The sequence below is a fragment of the Podarcis liolepis genome (assembly GCF_965112155.1).
Source record: "Podarcis liolepis genome assembly, chromosome: 1".
Taxonomy (NCBI): Eukaryota; Metazoa; Chordata; class Lepidosauria; order Squamata; family Lacertidae; genus Podarcis; species Podarcis liolepis.
This window is the reverse complement of record NC_139554.1, coordinates 106691892-106715687: the sequence shown is the minus strand read 5'-3', so window position 1 is coordinate 106715687 and position 23796 is coordinate 106691892. Positions and strand designations below refer to the sequence as shown.

General features: G+C 40.7%; 1 protein-coding gene across 2 annotated transcripts in view; it reads left to right on the top strand.

Moving 5' to 3' along the window:
- The first annotated feature begins 5645 nt into the window (after positions 1-5645).
- The window catches only part of RBMS1 (RNA binding motif single stranded interacting protein 1), a 113903-nt gene continuing 95752 nt past the window's right edge, over positions 5646-23796 (top strand). The window contains exon 1 of one of the 2 annotated variants that reach the window (XM_083494902.1): positions 5646-6452. In XM_083494902.1, coding sequence (XP_083351028.1) covers positions 6378-6452 — 75 coding nt within the window. In that variant the 5' untranslated portion in view covers positions 5646-6377. The remainder of the gene's footprint in view (positions 6453-23796) is intronic. The other variant, XM_083494901.1, reaches the window with a different exon arrangement.

Sequence of the window (23796 nt, the reverse complement as noted above, 5' to 3'; positions counted from 1 at the left end):
GTCCTCATTTGCCCAGCACCTGTACCTCCTCACTCCTCCTTGGACAATGGAAAGACCTGCAATCCTGGAGGAAAACAAGGTTTGCTATGTGCCAAAGAGGGTTACAACAGTCCCCTTTAAACCAACTTGTCATTTTTAACCATAGTCTGATTCCTTGATTAACATTTGTAAATGGCTGTTGAAGTTACCAAGATTTATTTTAATCTGCACATTCACTGGGGAAAATAATTAACCATCTTTTCACTTGGCAGGTGTTTTGATTGTGTAATAGACAGGTGTTGATTATACTTATATGAATTGTAAGATCTGTTTCTTAGTGCAATTGTATGTCCCGCAAGAAAATGTTCTCTATTTTCATGACCCCTGTGTAAACTGAATGCTTGCCACGTCATATTGGGTTGGATTTTAATTTTTTTAAATAAAGATTAAAGGCGCGATCCATCTAAAGTTGTGCTTTTATGTCCTGTTCACTTAAATTCGAGAGATTTACTTGGATGATAAACTATCCCATTGAAATCTGTAGGATTTAAAAGTGTTTAACTTTGGATGGATTGTACCCTTTCTTATACAAAACAGACCCATGTTTCATGAAATTATACAAGTAACCTTGACAGCATGCAATCTCTTTAGGAGACAAAACTTCCATCCAATTTGACAGCATGGACCATTTGAACTGCAAATGATTCTAACATTAGATTTGATGTTCTAGCTATCCAAGAGGTCTGTAGAGATCTGAATATCAAGCAGTTCAAGGAAGGAGGCACTATGGGCAGGTGCCCATAGTTTCGATCTGATAGAAATGCCCTACACTCACATAATCTTGGAAGGTAACAAAACTGGTATCCATTGCAGTTCTCTAAACATGATTTTAATCAACTGGGACCTGCAACAAAATGTTATATTGCAAAATTATCCTGTTCAGGGTCCCCCCCCCCAGCCAATCGTTCATTCTTTCTCCTCCCCCCCCTTTTCCCAGTTCCCCCCTCCTCAACACTCAGTCCTCATTGAGCTACTTTTTAATAAACATATATTCTCCCTTCTTAGTGTTTTATCTCCTAATGACTTTTTCTGCCTTTGCAAAACTGTGGCTTCCCACAGAGCCTGCTGATACCACCCTCTGGTGTGTGGATGGTGCTGTTATGGCTACATGAGGATCCACACTTGGATGATGAGTTTGCTATTAAGATGTAAGATTAGTATTGCGGCAAAGGATGTTTTCATCCACAGAAACAATTCCCAGAATCCACAAATTCTCTTGGGACCAAAATCAGATCCATGTTCTGCCAGTCTACTGCCTTCAGTTTTGTTTTTAAGGCCAGAAGTGATAGGAGAAATAAGTTTGAAACAAACAAACAAAGAAAAAACCCTAGCCTTCTCTTTTACACAGGGGGCTACTTCCAGTGGAAGGGGAAATGGCAAGGAACAATGCCGTGCTATCAGTCAAATATTTATGTAGGCAGGGGATAGACGGTCACCCTCATTCCCCCCCCCCCCAGCTGTCCTGCTTGGTAGGTTGAAAAACAAAGCAAGGAGTGAGGAGAGTCAAAGATGCTGGGAGAGAAAGACAAATACTAGCACAACAGAAGAACGGACAACTGGCTGTGGCTTTGCTAAATAAGGAAAAGAAGCCTGAATTTTCAAATGCCTGAATTGCAGAGCATAACAATCATTCCTTTCTGGGGGTAGGTGTGTTAGCTGTTGCAGCCCGGAAAAGAAAATATGAAGACTCTTGTAGCACCTTGAAGACTAACAAATTTATTACGGCACAGGGTTCTGTGGATTTGAGTTTCCTTCAAATGAAATGGCAGGTGTGTATATGTATTCATTGGTGTAGACTCCACCGCAGAGGAAAAATAATTGTAAAAGGTAGTGTTTGGTGGCAATGAAATGGGGGGAAAGCATAACTCTTTGTTTCTTGCTTAACTGTTTCTTGAGGAAGCAGTAGAGATCCCATCATTAAACATGGATTACTTTATAAGGCCTTGTCAAGAAGAGGAAAACATCACTGTTAAGGGAAGGGAAGACGGTGTTCCGGTGACACTATAAAATGGATTGATAAGGACATCCTTGTCTGGCTTCAAGTTTACAATGACTACAACATTGCAGATTTAGACAGTGCACACATTACTGTTAACACCGGCTCCGACTGCTGGTGTTTGAAGCCGAGTACGCGTGATGTTAGCCACAATCCATTTGTATCTTGTAGATTCCTAAGAAATACTGCTGATTGATATGTTTCCCCACAAACCAGCTTCCATCCAATTTGAAAACATAAGATGCAGTTAAGGTGGGGTGTGTACATTTAAAGCAGCTGTATAAATGACGCTTTCACTGAATAAGGGTTTTGGGATGCAACCCCTATTGCAGGCATAGGCAAACTCTGGCCCTCCAGATGTTTGGGACTACAATTCCCATTATCCCTAGCTAACAGGACCAGTGCTCAGGGATGATAGGAACTGTAGTCCCAAACATCTGGAGGGCTGGAGTTTCCCTATGCCTGCTCTATTGCAAGCATAGAGAAACAGGTGATGTGCATCAGGTGAAAACATCCCTGACTCTCCCTGGTGCATACAGCAGCATAAAAATATGTCTTGAAATGCAATAAGACACTCCCCCCTCTCTCACTCTCTCACACATATACATACACACGCACAAAGCACCTTACTATGTTTTAAGCCAGTGATGTGTAGATAGCCTACAATTCAGCTGAAATTATATTAAGTGGTAAAAGGGATTGTGTTTGGTTTTGACTACCTAACATTGAATTTTGGCAGGTTTTACAGGAAGCATATCTGCCTTATTATATTAAATACTATAACATTTTCTTCTTCAGAAAGAAAGAAAGATATTCTGACCTTGCAAAGTCTAACCCTTTCTAATTCTAAACATGCTTCATGCCCTCCACATATTTCTCCATGAAGTTCCATGGAACCCGTTCAGACATAGCACTGTACATCTGCTGACCTTTGTAAATGCCAGCCATAGAGACATGCTGTTCTAATGCTGTGAGTGTGAAGATCTTGGTGAGGATGTGGGGGATGGATCATTGTTGCTACTTAACAAGAATCCTTAATAAAGCACATCTGAATACATGAGTGAAAGCATTCTGCATACACTACTATACTACATTTCACCAGGAGTAAACTGGTTGGTATTATACATTGATCATAGCAAAAATCAAACAAAATTTACAGATGGCCCATAGAAGTAAAAGACCTGGAAATCAACCATTAAAACTGTACATACATACATACATACATACATACATACATACATACATTGCTGCACAAACAAAGGAACCCATCTTTTCAATTACTGGTATATGCTTGCTTCTGCTTATCAACAAAAACAAAGTTGCTGTTTGTCTAATTAGTAATCAATATCATAAACTAGGCACCAGATATTGTGACTTATTTTCCTCATAAATATGAAAAATCAACAAGCAGTGAGCTAAATCAGGTATTCCACCCCCATATAATACAACCACAAAACTTCAAATTAAATACAATATTTAAGTGTCCTGCCAAAACTGCAGAGGGCAACTGCTGAAGACATAAACCTGGCCAGTTATCCAAGCTCTGATAGCATTGCATTTGAGCTACTGAAAAGTGTTGTACGTACATGGGGCTGCCTTGAGTGAGTGGACATTATATATAGTACAAAAGGCATCGGAGAACATATTGAGAATGTATCTCATCAGTCTTAAAACAGCTGATTTTGACATTCACATTACAGTCCTATAACATCCTTACTCAGCAGCAATCTCATTGAGTTCAGTATGTCTTTCTTCCATGAAAAGGGATATAGGACTGCAGCCTCAAAATTTATAAGACTTGGAGTGAGACCTAAATTTCTTATAGAAGCCTTTATTCAATATGAGCATCCCACATAAGATTTTCCTCAAATGTCTCTTTCTGAGTTCCACTATTCTCTGAGACCAGGCAGGTAGTGATCAGAGAGGGCCTTTCCTGTGGTGGCACCTCACTGTGAAATTTTCTTCTCGGGGAGTTTTGCCTAGTGTCAAGTCATGTTTTGTTCGCATAAGCATTTGCACTCACCTCTGAACACTGGAAACAGAAGCCCTCATTTTTCAGTTTGCATTTATTACTATTGCTATTATTATTTATTGTGTTTATATACCGCCCTCCATCTGAAGATTTCCTTCCTGCATTTTAATGCTTTGTTATGAATATGATGTATTTCATAGAATCACAGAGTTGGAAGGGAGCCTGAGGATCATTTAGTCCAACTCCTTGCAGTGCAGGAACATGCAGCTGTCCCTTACAGGGATCAAACCTGCAACCTTGGCTTTATCGGGACCATGTTCTAACTATGTTTCCATATATATCGTTGAACACCACCTCAAGGGTTGAAGTTGATCACAACATAGAAATGTTGTTAATAGCAGTAATAAATATGAAGCGCATTCTAAATCACCATATTTGTAATTTTTCTCCAAAGACTCCAGAAGTCAGATTCTGTACATCTAGTTCAGATGTAATGGGAGCTTGTTCTCATATAAGTGTGCATAGGACTGCAGCCTAAATGTGCCTGCATTTCCCTGCCTCTTCAGTTGTGGTACCAAAAATGTTGATGATGTGTCAGTCCAGGCTTCTCTGTTGTTGAGAAGAAGAATGCTATTAAATCCTACGTTAATTTTCAAGATGACCCAGAAACATTTGTTTCAATGCTGCATGACATACTTCATTATGAATTGCTCTTTCCAAGTGACAACTATTGCTACTATAACAGGTGATTATTAGGTGAAGAGGATCAACCCTGAAACAAGGAATTGCACAGAGAAGCTAACTCAGCATGAGTTCTGGAAGCCAGAAATGGGAAGAACTGGAAAACTGAATGGGAGAAACAAGCTGCCAAGAGTCAAAAACAGAATTATGAACAACCTCTGCTCCTATCATGCTTGTACTTCTTTTACTGCATTTTATATATATACTTAATGGTACAATGTCAGATGTAGTCTAGATAGACACAAATGTATCCAGGAGCAACTTAACTCAGGGTAGAAAGTCAACTATGTTACAGAATGGAGACTATGACACCCTTCAATTCCTCCAGAATTTCGCTTGGGGAATGAGCATTATATAACCCACCGAAACGTGGGGTTTTTTTGGGGGGTGGGGTTCCCTCCTACTCTGTGATGCCTTTGTTGATAATGTACAGTCGAGGCACCCCTGTGCAAGGCTGAGCTGTGTGTTCCTGAAAAACCAAACTAAAACAAAACCGAACAAAATAAACTTTTTTTAAAAAAGTCAAGTGGCCCCTAGCAGCGCAAGGAACGTGCTCTGCAAGGAACAATGCGAGGCTCGTTCAATTCTCCAAAAATGGCCCGGGGAGGCAGCTGAGCATCTATAGCGAGCAGCCAGGAATCCCAGGAGGCAGGTTCCTCTCCTTTCTTTGAGTTCTCGCTTTCCAACGTCCAGCAGCCGGAGAGCACCGGGCGCCAACGCTGCCGTGCCCCTCCGAAGCAACCCTGAGTGGGTCGGCTCCCGCCGCTTGCTGGCCCGGCTGCCTCTCGGAGCTCCCCTCACGACGACCGGCTGGACGCTACTCCGGAGCGCTCGCCGCGCGCGCTTCCCCCAAGTCAGTAGTACTGTCTGGAAGCCCGTCCCACCCTCGGCGGGATTAAGCGCCGCCCACCTTGCCCTCCCCGCGCGCCTCTCTTCTCCTCGCCTCTTCTCTTCCACCCCCACCCTCTCTTTCACCCCGGCCCTTTCCTTTCCACCCCTTGGCATTGCCACACAGCGGGCACGACACCCTCGGCTTTCCAGTCAGCGACACACACACACACACCCCACTTCGCGCGCCCGTGCGCAGGACTCTTCCCAGCCGGCCGGGCGCTGGTGGTGGTAGCGCCGTCTGTTCCCTGGTCGTGCCTGGGCTGCTGAGGCGAGTGAGCGAGTGAGCGTGCGAGAGAGAGAGGCGACTCCCGGCCCTCTCGCGCGCTCGCGCCCTCCCCCTCGCGCATACACGCGCGCGCGCGCGCGAGTGTGAGGGAGAAGAAGAGAGCGCTCTGGTGTCGTCCTCGGTGCCCTCTGCAGCCTCTTTCTTGCCGCCGCCGCCGCCGCCGCTGACGCCTTTCAGGGCAGCAGGAGGAGGAAGGTCTGGGCTCAGCCGAGGAAGGAGGAGCCCCGCAGCTACCGCCGCCAGGAAGAAAGAAGCCGAGCCAGGGACATTTGGAGGGAGAGCGGGAGAGCGCGCGCGCAAGGGAGAGCGAGAGAGCGATCCTCTCCCCCCCCCCCCGCGCCTTCCTTTCTCCGTCTCCTTCTCTTTCCTCTCTCCCCCCCCCCCCCACTTCCCCTCCCCTTGTCAAGTGCCCTCCCTCATCCCTGCGCTGCGGGCTCCCTTATTCCAGCTTCATGGGCAAAGTGTGGAAACAGCAGATGTACCCCCAGTACACCACCTACTACTACCCCCAGTATCTGCAGGCTAAGGTACGGTACTGCCGCCGGGCTGTTCTCCCTCTCTCCCTCCGCCGCCGCCTTCTTCTTCTTCTTTTTCCCTTGCCAGGGAAGGGCACAGGGGGGCGGCAGGGCAGGGCTGGGCTGCAGTTTTGCAGGCTTGCTAACTATAGCCGGGAAGGAGGAGGGAGGGAGGGAGGGGGCGCTCTGGGGGAAGGGGGAGGGGGAAGGCTCTTGGGGATGGCATCAGGTTACAGTCACACACACATACACACACACACACACATACAGGAAAGAGCCTGCAGCCCCTTTCCTGGCTCTGCCTCTCCTCTGCTCCCTCTCAGGATATATATATATATATATATATATGCGTGTGTTTGGGAGAGAAAGAAAGAAATGAGTGTCAGGCTTTCCCCTCTGAAGCTGGCTGGGTCACTGAACTGCAAGAGCTGCCTCTCTGTGCCCATTTCTTGCCTTGCTGCCATCTCCCAGGCTTCCCTCCTTTCTCATGTCTATCAGCCACTCTTGACCCTTCTCCTCCTCTGTTTTCTCCTTGTCTTCAGCTGTCTTCCCTCTCCCCTCCTCTTCACCCCTCCCCTTTTCCTCACGCTGCCTTCCTTCATCCAGAGAACATTCATTCTTCTTTTCTTTTTCTTTTCTTTTCTGCCTCCTTCTGAGATGTATCCTCAGCTGACAACGCTCTTTTCTCCCCTTCCACAATGCTAAATAGAGATCAGTGCGGAGATGGGCATTTCGCTGCCCCTGGGCTTTAGGGCTTCCCTTGGGGATTTAAGTCAAGCCTTCCCCATTTCCGCTCCTTCCATCTCTGTTCTGTGCAGTAACAAAATGGGATCAAGTTTAGGCAGCCCTCACCCACATTCTGTTGCCTTTCCCCCTTGTTATAAGTGAATTGTAACTTGCAACTGACCTTAAAGATACTTTCAAGTCTGGAAACAGCTGGATTGCAACAGAAAACCCTTTTTAAAATGACGGTGATGGTGTGCATTTGAAAGTTTGCTTTCAGAAATTTAAAATGTTAGCCAGACTGTTTAAAATGAAATCGGTTGTCAGTAGCTGTGGTTTACATTTTAATGAAGCTCAGATTTAACTCTCATTTATCTCTCATCACTGGATGATGAGAGTCAGAGGAATCTCTTTCAGTGAAAGTACAGTACTCGAAGCTAGTTTGATTGCAGACGGATTTGTTGTTTGCTGTTTTTTGTTTTTCTGTTCAAGTGCATTTGACATCTCTTGTTATGCTCATGTCTGTGACTATGGATGCCTGTGGAATCCCTAAGGCCAGTCAGTACATCATGCTGCAAACTGGCAAATTCAGGGCTGGTTGCATCAACTGTCTGGAATATTTGGCATCCCAAATGTTCTCCAGCTACCAGCATTGCACACAATACACAAATTGTATCATATGTGAACTTTGACAATCATTATACAGTAATGGATTTCTAGCTAACACACCATCCAAAATGCAACCATCCAAAATGTGATAAATGTGAAAATTCAATTGTGAACATTGACAGTCTCAGACAAATTGTCTTAAAACTTACATATAGGCAGGTGAATGTTGACAATCACTGAAATAGGACTGTTAGCACCTACTAATTGTGTGTGTGTGTCTATTGACATATGTTCTCAGACATTCATTAAATTAATCTGAGACTACTAGTGTTCACATGGGTATCCCCAAAGTCCACAAATCTTAGCATTTGTTTTATACAAACTAGAAGAGTTCACATGCTAGTTACCTAAATAGTGTCTTGCTTCTCTTAGAGGGAAGCCACCTAAGCTTGTAAGTTATAAAATGGAGCAGTGACCAGGCTGTGGCTAGTAGGCAGGAGTGCTGAGCCTATGGTAAGAGGGAAGGGGAAGGAACTCACACTTCTCCTAGCAGCTATATTGGGAACCCTTGGCCTCCTGCTTTGAGAAACATGGATCTCTGAACTCTCTCTGCCTTGGTGTCTTTGGCAGCAGCAGTTTGAGCTTGGCAAATTCTTATCTGTTAGTAATCACATTATTTCACATCAAGTTGCTACAGATTAGCTGCATTTCATAAAAAGTAACCTCAAGTTGTTGTTGTTGTCTTACTAAATGTATCAGCACTTTTGGATATTTTGAATTGAAGCCATAGTAGGCATTGGAATATGGTTGGTGCTTAGAAGCTCTGTGTCGACTCAGGTTTAAGCCAACGCATGCATATGAGACAACAGAATCATTTATTACCAAGTGTTATGGTTTATGACTGAAGTACAACCTTCATTATTTCAGTAATGCAGAGTAGAAGCCTAAAGGGTTTGGTATGTTTTTCTTTTATGTTTTACTTTTCTGCACATAACAATATGAATAATAAATGAATGAGCTCAGGTGGGCAAAGCACACTTTTGCACGGGAATATTTGCCTGAGCTATTTTTGTATGTTATTAATAATAGAGAAACAAAGCACACAATATTTTAATATAGCTAATGCAGTACCTCTTGCCTTTTTTGCCCTGTAAATAATTGAAGGGAGAGATAAACTGTAATAAGCTTGCACTTGTAATTAGGATATCATCTAGAGAAAAGCCTCAAGGACCATCTTCTGAAAGTATGCTTCCTGTATAAAGTATTTAATATTGATTTATTCTATAGTCAGTGACTTCTTCAAAACATGTATTGCAGTTACTCCTATGAAATTATGGTCTGAAATCACATTAGTCTTTGTTTCATAAGGGAAGCTCACACGTCAATTTGACCTACATATATGAACTGCTAGATTTGATGATTACCGTATATCCAAATTTCCTAATTTAGTGACATCCTGCTCTTTGTTTTCTTTTTTCTTTTTTTTCTTTTTTGAGGGGAGAGGAAGAAAATAAAAACAAATTATAGATGGTTCCAATTGAAAAGGGGCAGACAGCTACTTTGTATAATTCAGTGGAATAAGTAAGCAATTTCTTGTCTGTACATAAATCTGGCCTGGACATGTGGGCAAATTGTTTCCATACACAAAAGCTCATTTGCCCTGTAATTTAGCTTAAAAGCGCACACTCACCCAAATAGGTTTAAATACTCCAGTAGTTCAAGTGGCTTCAGCTTTTGTTACACGGCAGCAATAGAAGTGCTCCACAGGTTTTATATAGCACATTTAGAAATAATGCGATATAATAGGATTTTTCTTTAAAGCAGATTTAAATAAAAATTACACAGCCATCAAAAGAAGTGAATTGACAAGCTACTGGAATTAGTTTAAAGATCCCCATCTTTAAGCTAGCAAAAATATTCATTATAAACCAAAAAAAACCCACCCAACCCAAATGGGGTTGTAAGGTCAAATATCCCTATATGATATTTTAATGACTGTAAATGAATTCATCAGATTCAAAATGCATGAAGCAATTTAAATGACCCAATCTTCATTTTTAATGTGTTCATTGCAGTTAGTCATGAAACATTCTCATTATTTCTGCAATATAGTCATACGATGAAAGCTCAGAGTAGTGTAAGTAGCTGTGATTCCATCTCTTTTCCCTTCTCCACATTTAGATGGTAAATTTTGTGGACCAAGGACACAATGACTCTTCCCAAAATAGAAAGAGCTATCATGTATAGAATAGATTTTGAGTAAGAATTCTCCTCTGTCTATTGCTATAAATAGAGACAATTTATTTTGTAATAGGTTTTTGGGTAGATTTCATAGGTGATCATTCAGCTGAAGTTAAACTCTTTTAAGTACTACGTATTTCCATGGGAAAACACTTATATCTGTATCACTGTATCACTTAGCTTTGGCTGGACCCTGCCCATACTATTTATATTCCTGCAGAATAAGTGATCTGGTTTTACAATGGAGACATGATTAGCAGGTGATAACTGCAACGTTAAGGCTGTGTCCACATTCATATAAAACAGAGGCCATTTTAACATGCATATTTGCACAGCTGACCTGTTCTACTAAGCAAAAGTTTTAATACAATGCAAGTGCAGAAATATTAATGATGAGGTTCTCCTTGCATTTTGTTGAATTCAGAACTTCATGACAGTGGCTAAACCATCTGGAATGCAAGCAAATACAATATCTTTTTACCTAGTCGTAATAAAGTATTGGCCATGTTTCTTAACCTAGTCTCTCCTGGTTGAAAGTATTACAAAATGTTGCCGTGTGGTTTATGAAACTTTAATTTTGCCCTTATCTCCAGATCATGAATGGTACATAAACAAACTCTACTGGTTATGCTATAACATTTTGCTTTGAGAACACTTTAAATGTAGTTGTTTATTCCTGTTAATACTGTGACTTACCTGATACTTGGAATAAGGAGGCACATTCAAACACAGTAACTTCAAATACCAACACTCTTCTTTAGTGTGCTTGCTTGGTGGTATAATAAACTTTGGAACAGCAGGACTGAATTTTGTTCTGGAATTCCTATAAGAATGCTCTTGTAGCATTTGTATGGAAAATTTGTGAGTTTGATGCTAGACCTATATGCTGATGCTAGACCTAGACCTATATTATGATTTTCCAAGGAAAATCCACAATTCATTTTAGCTGTAATTTCATGGCTGGAAGCCCGACTGTATACCATAAATATTATTTGAATATGTTCCAACTGCAGCCATGTGCATAGTATTTAAGTATTTCAAAAATGGATATGGCCCTGTGATAACAGATTGTGAAGATAACACAATGTACTTTTCTCTCATGGTCATTATTGTGGGTATAGGTAGTGAAATAGCTATGTCAAGATATCATATACAGTGGTATCTCGGGTTACATCCGCTTCAGGTTACAGACTCCGCTAACCCAAAAATAGTGCTTCAGGTTAAGAACTCTGCTTCAGGATGTGAACAGAAATTGTGCTCCAGCGGCGCAGCGGCAGCAGGAGGCCCCATTAGCTAAAGTGGTGCTTCAGGTTAAGAACAGCTTCAAGTTAAGAACGGACCTCCGGAACAAATTAAGTACTTAACCTGAGGTACCACTGTATATCAGAATGAACAACAGTGGTTGACCTAGCCCAGGGTTGACCAACCTTTGTATATTGACAGCCTAAGCTGTACTCTATACAGTGGCCTGAAAAAATAAGTGAATGAAACAAACAAATAAATAAACCAAATCCTCTTGTTAGACCATGCAATCTTGGTTGATGGTCTGTCCACCAAGAGAATGGTATTCAACCTGTTCTGGAAAGGATTGCTGTCTTCCTAAAACACCAGGTTCACAGTTTTCAGGGACTTTCAAATCCCATTGAGTAAGTGAATAAATGATATGCTCTACCTCCATTTAACGCATGTATATTTAGTTGTTTAACATTGATGAAACTAATAGGCCTGAAAACGGAAGTCTGCTTTCTTAAAATGTTCTCCAAAATACTTCCTAAAATCTGAGACATTTTCAAAGTGTCAGCATATGCAACGAAATATCTACTAGGTTATCATCTATCATTTCCATAGCACGCTGGCTTTGCTTATCCACAGTTCCCATAGTAGCGTAATATCCACTTTTCCATGATAAGAACTGCAAAAACCTAATTAGTGTCATGCAACAAGGGAATTCACAGACACACATTGGTGGCAGTGTTCTCCAATGTCTCACTGTGTAAAGCACAGAGTTAGAAAGCAGCAGGTGGAAGAGGGGAATTGCCCCACTTTTCATTTGCGTACCTGCATATCTTTCTATACTATGCTTCAATATTGGTTTCAAGGCAAGTTTAGAAATACAACGATAAATGATGCAGGATTAAAAAAAAGTAAAGAGAGCAATTTCTAAGGTTAAGCAACATTTTGAACAAGGTGCTTCCTGTGAGTCAACAATGTTTAGGGAGCTGGTGTATGCAAAAAGGTGTATATATTTCAATTTATGTGTAGAATCCCACTTCTACCTTATTCTTTAAAAGGGGAAGAAAACTGGCTTAGGATAAATGCCCTTTAAAAAAAAGGTTCCTTTTTGTTATTTTCCATCTCTAAATTTATTTATTAATTCTGTTAAAGAGAATTTATACTCTGGACTCCAATTGCAGCCACGACACTCAGGGTGATTTACAACACCATAAAAACATTCTGGAAATGTAGTTATAGTGGTCTTCCCCACCCACCCTTAGCTTAATAACAAAACAAAATTGTGAAACAAAGGTGCTGTGCGAATGCAGCTTTTTAAAAAAAGTTTTTTTATTTATACAACAAGAAAAACAAACAAACAAAAAACACAAATACCAAATTATACACAAATTACAAAAATAACCATAGACACATAATATTCTTAGCAAACAATAAAACATCTATTGGTCTTAACACTAAAGACCCAACCTCCCGTCTATTCCATACTTCAAATTCATATAACTTATTGCCAATACACATTTATTTCATAATTAAACTTAGCGAATGCAGCTTTTTCAAAGCTGACTGTTGCATACTGTAAAATGAATATAGGAAATAAAATATATCCTGCCTTTGGCCAGCCGAAACATAAAAGTTGAGCTTCTCACACAACTCTCAGATTTGAAGTAACTAGACTACCAAGTTTTAGCCAAAATCTTTGGTTCTGGGAAGTGTTAAAGTGATAGGATTTCACAACAATGATGCCTAGTTCAGCACAACTTATCTGCACGGTATCTGTTTTCTCCTGTAGGATGAATCAAACTTTAAGGCTAATCATGGTTTATTGTGAACGAGCAGCTTGCTAGGGCACACTGCTAAATCGCTCCCACTTTGCTTATAACATTTGCGCTAGTGGAGGAGCAAACCCAGAAGACAGCTTCCCATTATATCTAAACCAGGAAGAGTGATATGTTGCTCTCTAGCAAGCCATGAACAGTAGCTGACCTTAAGTCATGGTTTGTTGTTGGCTAGCTGGTCATATGTGAATGTTATTTGGTGATTCCAAACAAATGTTGATTGTTATATGATATTAGTATGCAAAATCCACGCATCATTTTTTCTTAAGTCATTTTGGGGGAAATTAAGAACTGCTAGGACATATTTTATCTAATGATATATAAACCAAAAATGTCAATACAGGCCCCGATACAAGAGCCAGAAAACATATACATTGTAAGAGATTCAAGAAATTTATCATCCAGGACTGAATGGTTGAAAACAGCACTTCACCGCTGTTTCTCCAGAAACTTGGAACAATTGAAATGATGCAACTATAGGATCCGACAGCCACCTACACTATTGCAAACTCTTAAAACGGTCACATTTTTAACTTGACATAGGCCATATTCACACCATACAGCTGATACTACTTTAAACAGTGAATGTTTCCCCTAAAGAACTTTAGTAATGACTGTTTTAACCATTGTCCTTCATAGACTTAATTCTGTCCCCTAAAGTAAATATTCTTCCTCATGGATAGAAATATTGTCTCCTCATTGAAAAAAATTAAAATGTTGTAAAAGGCCAACCCCATTGGTAATATTACTCGGTTGCAGTGCAGGGAAACTTACACATTTTCCTCACACATAGCATTTGTAATGTGTAGGCATTTGAATTTGAAGAATGCCATGAGGAATAGATTACTGACTCCTTCAGTACCACAGAACAAATCCTGATAGAAATGTCAGGAGAGCTGACCATGGATCTTGTATGTCTTTTCTAGTTTTGTCCCCTAATATATATTTTGTTATTCCTGTGATACGTTTGAGAAAACAGGCATTGATTGTTCTTGGGTTATTCTTTTATTTTAAATCAGACATTCAGTTCTATGTGATCTCTCTTGATTTCATGTTGTTGTGGAGCTGCTCTATCCTCTATCATACGTCTTATGGAGCTGTGAAGAGTGTTGTATCCATGATCTGAACCTGCATGTACAGCTTTTTGCTCTTTCTTGAAGAGTTTCCTCTCCATGGTATGATGACTACACACTGGGGACCTTACTGCAGCCTACCCCAAACTTGTTCCCCTCAATACGTTTTGGACTACAATTCCCATCAGTCCCAGCTAGTGATCATTTCAAAGCAACCACACAGAGATCAGGCTTGAGTACAACTAGCCAGCACACCAGTTCCATCCATCTTCTCACGCAGTTTCTATAATTCTGTCAATAATTATTATTATTATTGGGAGGGCGTTCCACAGGGAGGGCCCCACTACCAAGAAGGCCCTCTGCCTGGTTCCCTGTAACTTCATTTTTCTCAGTGAAATGAAGGTGGAGGCACATGAAGAAGAGCCTCAGAAGATGATCTGAGGGTCTGAGTAGGTTCATCTGGAAGGAGGTGGTCCTTGAGATATTGCAGTCCTGAGCCATTTAAGGTCAAAACCAGCACTTTGAATTGGACCCAGAAACTAAATGGTAGCCAGTGCAGTCAGACCAGGATCAGTGTAATATGTTCAAAGCATCTTGCTCCAGTAAACAACCTGGCCATTGAATTCTGCACTAGGTGAAGTTTCCGAACCATCTTCAGAGGTAGCTCTATGTATAACTTATTGCAGTAATCTAACCTTGAGGTTACCATAGCATAGACAACAGTAGTCAGGCTATTCCTGTCCAGATAGGGTGCATAGCTGGGCCACCAGCTGAAGCTGATGGAAGGCACTCCAGGCCACTGAGGCCACGTGAACTTTGAGTGACAGCAAAGGATCCAGTAGTACTCCCAAGCTATGAACCTGCTCCTTCAGAGGAAGTGTAACTGTATCAAGAGCAAGTGAACTCCCACTCATCCAGTCTAGGGAACCATCCACTAATAGTGTCTCAGTCTTATCTGGATTGAGTTTCAGTTTGTTGGCTCTCATCCAATCCATCACCGAGGGAAGACACTGGTCCAGCACTTCCACTGCCTCACCTGCAAATGTAAAGGAGAAATAGAGCTGAGTGTCATCAGCATGCTGCTGACAACATAATCCAGTCCTCTGGATAACCCCACCCAGCGGTTTCATGTAGATGTTAAACAACATAGGGGATAGGATTGAGCCCTGCAGAACTCCACATTGAAGGTTCCATGGGGCTGAAAAGCATTCCCCAAGCAACACCCTCTGGGAATGACTATCCAAGTAGGACTGGAACCACTGCAAAGCAGTGCTACCTACCCCAAGTCCAGACGGTTGCTCCAGAAGAATAGCATGGTCAATGGTATCGAAAGCCACTGAGAGGTCAGGAGAATTAACAGGGGCATGTTTCCCTTGTCTCTCTCTCAACAGAGGTCATTATACAGGGCAACCAAAGCAGTTTCTGTGCCAAAACTGGGCCAAAACCCTGATTGGAATGGATCCAGAAAATCAGTTTCTTCAACGAGTAACTGGATCCGGTCTGCAGCCACTCGCTTCAGAACTTTGCTCAGGAAAGGGGGATTAGCAACTGGCTGGTAGTTAGTTAGGTTTTCCGAATCTAGCGAAGGTAGTTGGAAGACAATGACTGCAATGCATACTTGATATGGGAATCAGGAATGACTGCACGGAGGGACATTGAAATGAACAAATACCAGTATACAAGTATAGCTGGACACAAATCTTTGTGACAGTGGAAGAGTATCTCAGTTTTACCTTTCAAAAATATGTTTTGGTTAGCTAGAAGACCAGCTGAATTTCTGTGTTTTGAAACCTCTTATTCTTCTAAAAGTGGGTGAAATGTGCACAGACACAGGGACCTTTCAGAGGTTTCGTAGATAGAGTGAACCATTCCAGATGTGCTATGAGAATTTGTCCATATGTGGAGAGCAGTCTCTATCAAATTCTTTGCTCAGAATTGATGGTTTCATTTCTATTTATTTCCTGTAGTTTATATTTAGGATTTCCTTGTTTGTTTCTGCTACCTCAGGACATGAAGGCACAAGAGTCAAAATGCTACCATCTCTATCTCTATCTCTATCTCTATCTCTATCTCTATCTCTATCTCTATCTCTATCTCTATCTCTATCTCTATCTCTATCTCTATCTCTCTCTCTCTCTCTCTCTCTCTCTCTCTCTCTCTATCTCTATCTCTATCTCTATCTCTATCATCTCTATCTATCTATCCAAGAGATTTCTGGCCCTCTAGTCACAATGATTTGAGGCAGGAAATTTTATGGGAAATTTTCCAGAGCTTCGTTTTTGTGCAGAACATCTTTTTTTTTGCTTCATAAATTCATTAGTAGCTATGAATCAATGCCAACCGCAAGTACAGTAATACACAAATTTGGCAGTTTCAAAGTTTTCAGCTTTGTTTTCTAAATACAACTAAAATAAACTTGCTGAATTAGATCACTCTGTAGGCTCTGGACTCTAATCTAGAGTCTAGGGCCTATTTCATCTCACCATGGAATATACTTGCTCTGTCTGCTGCATAGTGTCTTGAGAAGTACTTCATGCCTAAATATTAGGGTAGAGGGAGACATGCTCCTTCAGCTACCTAGGTCCCATGTTGTTTTGGGCTTTCTAAGTCAATAGCAGTACCGTCAATGCAGTCAAGACATTTATAGGCACTCAATGGTGTTATACGATCCCAGCTACTGCCCCAGGCAACATCCTCACAGCTGTATTTTACATTAATTTTAGCATCCAGACCATTTTCAAAAGCATCCTAAAGTGTATTACAGGAATACAGAGAGCAGATAACCTAGTAAACCAAGACCTACTGCTCTGGTAATCTCTGTTTAGGAAGGCCATAGCTGGTGACTCAGCCAGACCTGGACAAAGGTAACCTGTGCCACTGAAGCCACTTGAGCCTCCAGTGAGAGAGTTGAATCAAGGAGTACCACCAGAATATGTACGTGTTCTTTCAGGGGGAGTGTGTCACCATCCAGAACAGGCTGCCTACCTGACAATCACTCACCTACATGTCTTCCCTCTAGAGATTCATATTTAGTTTACTAGCCTTCATTCAGCCCATCCCTGCCTCTAAGTACTAGTTTAGCACCTGTAAAACAGGGACCTTTTCTGTTTTAAAACCAATGCTGTTTTTAAAAGATCTATGAATATCAAGGATAACACAACAAAATAAGGATAACCATTACTGTATCTACAGGACTGACTGTTCCAATATTCCTCCTAATTTCTTGTAGCAGTGCAGATCAAAGAAGGTCCCAAGCTTGCCACAGTTTTTTTAAAAAATGTTATTTTCATGCCCCTACAGTACTGTATACCTAATCTTTATGGGTAGGAGTGGGACTATGATTCTCCTTTGTGTGGTTCTAATGCACAATGGAACAGCTCATCTGCCAGCGACCTTCCACACAGTCTTTGAAGCATACTGCCTTAAAGTATGCTACTGCTGCTGTTTTTATTGTTTAGTGAGAACAAATTTGGTTTATACTTGCCAAATAGGTCTGTCACTATCTAGTGCTGGAGTTTGTCACCTGATTCTGCCAAGGTGAAGTGTCTCCTTGCCCCAGAGAGAAAGAAAGAAAGAAAGAAAGAAAGAAAGAAAGAAAGAAAGAAAGAAAGAAAGAAAGAAGCATCATAGCTAGTGCACACAAAGGCAACACTCCATCTGTGTCTGTCATGTCTTCTGTTTAAAAACAAGGAAGCTGAAGCAGGGTTTAAAATAATAAATAAATGAAACTTCGGAAGAGTGGCACAGAATGAAAAACCTGTATTTAGGGCTATTTTAAACTTAAATAGTGAATATGTTTAGTGAATATGTAAATGAAAACAAAAACAGAAGGGTTCTAAAAGTATACAAATATTGCTTCTCTATAACTATATATTGGGTGGGAATGCAATCCCAAGGAGCTAGGGATCATACCTTTCTAGTTGGATTAAACAGATGATCAGTAAACAGTTACCTAGCACAGCAACAGTATGTTTCTGGAAGTTAAATTAACTCCATTAAATACTTTTCCACCCTCCGTATACAGTGGTACCTCAGGTTACATACGCTTCAGGTTACAGACGCTTCAGGTTACAGACTCTGCTAACCCAGAAATAGTACCTCGGGTTAAGAACTTTGCTTCAGGATGAGAACAGAAATCATGCAGCAGCGGCCCAGCGGCAGCAGGAGGCCCCATTAGTTAAAGTGGTGCTTCAGGTTAAGAACAGTTTCTTAACCCGAGGTACCACTGTATTCAGTTTCCAACTTGACACAATACATTTGCAAACAGGCAAGAGGGAACAAATATCTCAGCTAAGGTGTCATAATAGTAACTTGCATTTTTGGCTCCATTTGCGCAATTCACAATACACTGTATGTACAATATCTGTAATATGCACAATATTCACACTTGCTGCCACAAGGGAATGGCGGTAGGTCAGTGGGTAGATCAGCTGCTTTCATGAAGAAGTTCTCAGGTTCAGTCTCTAGCATCTCTAGCTGGGATAGACCCTGGAGATCCACTGCTAGGCGTTTCTGACAATACTAGACCAGATGGTCTGACATAGCATAAGGCAGCATCCTATGATTTTAAGTGGACAGGGCTATGTAAAAGTTATACCTTTGCAGCACTTCAGTTTGCACTGAGATGTTTAAGGAGTGTCTCCACCCCCAACATTCAGTCCAGACACTGAGGTCCAGCGCCGAGGGCCTTCTGGCAGTTCCCTCCCTGCGAGAAGTGAGGTTACAGGGAACCAGGCAGAGGGCTTTCTCAGTGGTGGAGCCCACCCTGTGGAACACCCTCCCATCAGATGTCAGGGAAATAAACAACTATCTGACTTTTAAAAGACACCTGAAGGCAGCCCTGTTTAGGGAAGTTTTTAATGTTTGATGGTTTATTGTGCTTTTAATTCTGTTGGGAGCCACCCAGAGTGGCTGGGGAAATCCAGCCAGATGGATGGGGTATAAATAATAAGTTGTTGTTGTTGTTGTTGTTGTTAGATGGTGGTTCCTTTCTGAGTAAGAAAACATCCAAGAAATATATTCTGTTACTGATTTTCATGGTCTCGGTGCATCCCGTTGAAAGCAGTGCAGCTACTGATAGTTTGTATCTACAGTAAGGTATGCATTCTGAGGTGCATTGGGGTGCAGAACTGTAGGCCTGCAGTTCCTGATCCAATAAGCGACTTGCAAGGATAAATCTGGGTCCACGTTTTGTGGAAGTTCATGGAATGTCTTGGGGCTTCAGCATCTTGTGTTGTGATTCAGTGAAGCTTGTAAAAACATGTTTTTTTTTATTACCATTCTTACGTTTTTCTCTAAGAAAGAGACATCTTAGTTTTCAGAAGGTGTTTCATGCTGCCGGTGCATGACAGGAAAAGTACGCTCCCGTTGCAAAAATATATTGATTCATTTTCTTTCATTTATACCCTGTATTACTTCCATTATGGACCCCTCTTTTCTCATTAGTAGTCCTGTATTGAAATGCCACTTGTGTTATTTGGGTCCTTTTTACTTCAGTGGGCAGGGATTCTTTGTGAATCAGAGCTCCCTCAGATAGCATTCTGAACTTTGAAAGAGTTTTAGAACTGAGTGTGCTGGGTCAATCCCATTGTTCCACTACATATGGCTTCTTCAACTTCTTAGCTATTTCTCCCTGTGGATCACACCTGCCTGGAGCTCTAAACTTCCCTTAAAAGACCAGCCAGTGATCTTCATAACCTATTCCAGAAGGACTGCCTCTGATAGCCCTTCAGATAGAGGGTTGTCCTCTGTAAAGTAGGTTGAGCAAATGGAAATGGCAAGGAGCATATCAGTGGGGCAGCACCACCAATGTATGTGAATAATCAAAGGTACAGTATTAGCCACATATGAACAATATTGAGTATAATTTCTTTGAAAGGACAGAATTCATCATGATGCTAAGAAGCACACATATTTCATCAACAAAGCACGTCATAAGAATGGAATGTGTCTCATGACGAACATGTTACAGGGAATTCAAATCAAACGATGCAGTGGGAATGATTTAAACAGTCCTTTTCAAGGAAACATATTGCACTATGTGAATAATGAATGCTCTCTAGTTCTTTCTTCTGAAAGTCATATACTTAATGGGAAGCTTAGGTTGCAAGGATAAGTGAAAAGTACATGGCATGATTAATACGTAGCGTTACAATTTTAGTTGTACTGCCAGTAAAAAGGATGCCTTTAAAGTAAACTTCTTTCAGGAAGAAAATGAATCCTTCTCATTTTTAATTGCCATTAGCATTCACCCATCAACTTCAAAAGACATTGTATCATTTATTTGCTATGAGATCAGCAAATCTAATATATCAATTTAACCGATAACAGGGGGTTACTGACAAGAAGAATCCTATTACTAGTCCATCTTGTTTGTTGTCTTGGTAGACCAGATTCATGCACAGAAAGTTTTTTGACAGATAACTTAACCTACTATTGTTTTTATCAAGTGGGCTACAAGTCAAATCTCAAAATATGACAGAGTGCCACTGCCAAGCATACTATTTAGCCCCTTCCTTCCCATGCTTTGGAGTGATTTTGCCTATTGAGCCAATGGGCAGAACAGCACAAAGGATTCAGGCAGGAGTGCAGGCCTCGGTTTGTTTGTTGCTGTTCCTAGGTCCACAGACTCTCTAGCACCTGTCCAGGTATGACACAGACCCTTAACATTTGGGATACATGGGTTACATATTGGCCAATGACGATGCTTCTCCAGATGATAGGAATTCCTGAGAGCCGAACCAGACCATCAATGTTGGATGCCCATAATAGCTTATTTTTCCTCCCACTCTCATGGTGGCTTTCTACAGATGGAAAACTGGTCATGTGAAAAGTTTGCTATAAAGCTACAGTTTTGCCCAGTGCAACTCTACCCATGTCTTAAAGGCTTGCAGTGGCACACAAGGCAGAACAAAATTACCGAAGGACGACTCTGTGAACCTAAAAGCACATGTATATGTCCTGCAGTTCAAAAGGTTTAGAGATATTCCCAGATAAATTATAACATGGGACAGAGAATTATCAAATGTAAATGTTTTAGATACTGATATATTAAGCATATGATAACAGGGGGTTATGAACATTGTGCCTTTTGTCAAACTGATAGTTCTTACCAGTGTTGCATAAATCATTCAACTAATGGCACACTTAAAGGAATGGTGGATGAACGCCAACAGGACTGGTCTCAAAGCACAACATGGAATGTTGAAAGTCAGCTGGAAAAATAAAACAAAAAAACTGGGGTGAGGAAGACAAGTGAATTGGCTTGCCTGAGTCTCTGTATCCCTGGTGAAGACTACAGGGCTGGAACCCGGAACAGAAACACTCCTGTTTAGAGGTAATGGTACATTATAGCAATATTTCACTGCAAATACCATTTGTTATAAACAAGTCTTGCTTTCATTTAATCATTAATATATATATAATCAGTTATCTTTTTTGAGGTAGTCAAAATGGACATAACTGCTCTTTGGTGAATGGTTCTGGCTCTTTGGCAATGGACTTCTTGAATCAGACAGAAATAATGCATGAGTTGTTCACTGAAAGAGGGGGGAAAGAATAATATGTCAAAACCAGAGACTGGGTGGCAATGAAACTTTCACAATTTTGGTTTTAAAAGAAAATATTGCACTGCAAAATCTAAGATAGGCTAACATTTTTTGACCTGCTTGGGAACAACTTTTTCCCAGTTGGATGCTTTTTCTTGTTGTTTCTTTATAAATTGCCAGTCAACCACACAACTCTAAAACATTTAATTGTGAGAATAGCTGCAGATCATACCATGCAGTTCCTTTTTGTAAATTTTCCTTGTACCTTTCAGAGCATGAGATGGTCTATCTTTGTAACTGAAAACCTCCATATAAATTGGATTATTTCAATCAAGACATCATGTAAAAAGTTGAAAGATGAGAGATTGGTTTCTTAATAATAATAATAATAATAATAATAATAATTTTTATTTATACCCCGCCCTCCCCAGCCAAGGCCGGGCTCAGAGCGGCTTACAAGCAATAATAAAAACAAGATGAATGCTTACAACTTAAAAACAAAATTAAAATACAGCATTAAAATATTGAAACATTAAAATATTAAAAAGTAGCCTCATCGCAGGAGGAGAAGGAAAAGAAAAAAGAAAGGGAGGGAGGGAGGGAGGGAATCAAATTGGCTCCAAGCCAAAGGCCAGGCGGAACAACTCTGTCTTACAGGCCCTGCGGAAAGAAATCAGATCCTGCAGGGCCCTGGTCTCATGAGGCAGAGCGTTCATGCACTGTGATTGGCATTTGTAACATGCAATCGTTAGATGCAGGAGAAAGTAAAGTCTGGTTTATTCTGGCTATAGATAGTAGATATTTTGGGGTACTAGCTGCACTAGATGATGATGATGATGATGATGATGATGATGATGATGATTTTCTGTAGTTAATAGAGCAACTATACAATGGAAATTTGAACTATATAAATCACATTCTTTGAACAGCAAATTGTCTCTGTTATTTCTGCACTATACTCTTTGTCCCATAACACCATAACTATAAACTACTGTAGTTAATAGTGATAATATTCAAATGTGGGTGAACACTAGTCAAAAACACTTCAAACAAATACATTGAGAAAGAACTGGACATTTTTGACTAAAGTAGAAATGTGCACAAAATGATTGCAAAATATGCATGTTCACCTTTAATCTATTGCTTGTTGTCATATATTACCATACAAATGAATATTTTGGGGGAGTAAAAAGGCAGGCAATCCCAAGTTAACTGAAGAGTGCTTCTATATTATTATTATTTTTAAAAATATGCCAGTACATGAGCTTGGTATGAGGCTGGAGCTGTAAATGGCAGGTTTTAATCATGTCCCTGGAAAGGTCAGTCAAAGGCATAAAGTCACAATCTGCAATCCAGAGTAAGAGAAATGTAAATGCTAAAGAAGAAGTAACTGTCACTTTTGGTTAGGCATATAAAGGCATGAGTTCCATTATTGTGCTGATCCTGGCAAATCTTATACAATGTTTACAATAAGGTTTTGGAGAGTTGCCTAGCACTGGAGAATACACAATTAAACAACATAGTTCCATGACTCTCTCGTGTCAGCACACTGCTAAAAGACCTCCATTGTACTCATATGATAGCCGTTCTTGGAACTTTTCACATAAACAGGAGCAGAAAGCAGTAATCTGTAACTGTTTCCTATGCTTCCTGAGTACACAGAGAATAAAGTTTTAGATATGATGGAAGAGAAGCTAGAAATCAAGTAATGCAAAATAATGCAACACTATGCACAATAGTATGAAATACTAATGGATTTATATGCCAGGCTTGTGGATGTATGGTTGCATTTGTTAACTGGTCTGTAGGTCTGCAGGCAATGCTCATCTACTACATATATTGCAAAATTAATGCTTTATTCTTTTGCTCCACCCCACTAGACCTTATCAAGTATAATTAAATGTTCAGCACATTTTTCCTTTATTCCCAAGAGTTCCTTAGTAATATAAAATACAGGACTATTGGAGCAAAGTATTAATGTTCTATTCAAGATGTTTTAATTAAGTTCTTTTCCAGCAGTGTTGACAGCTGACAGTCCTATTGATATCTATTTTGTGAAGTGTCAGATTTCCTATACAAACCCCCAGAAGTAGAG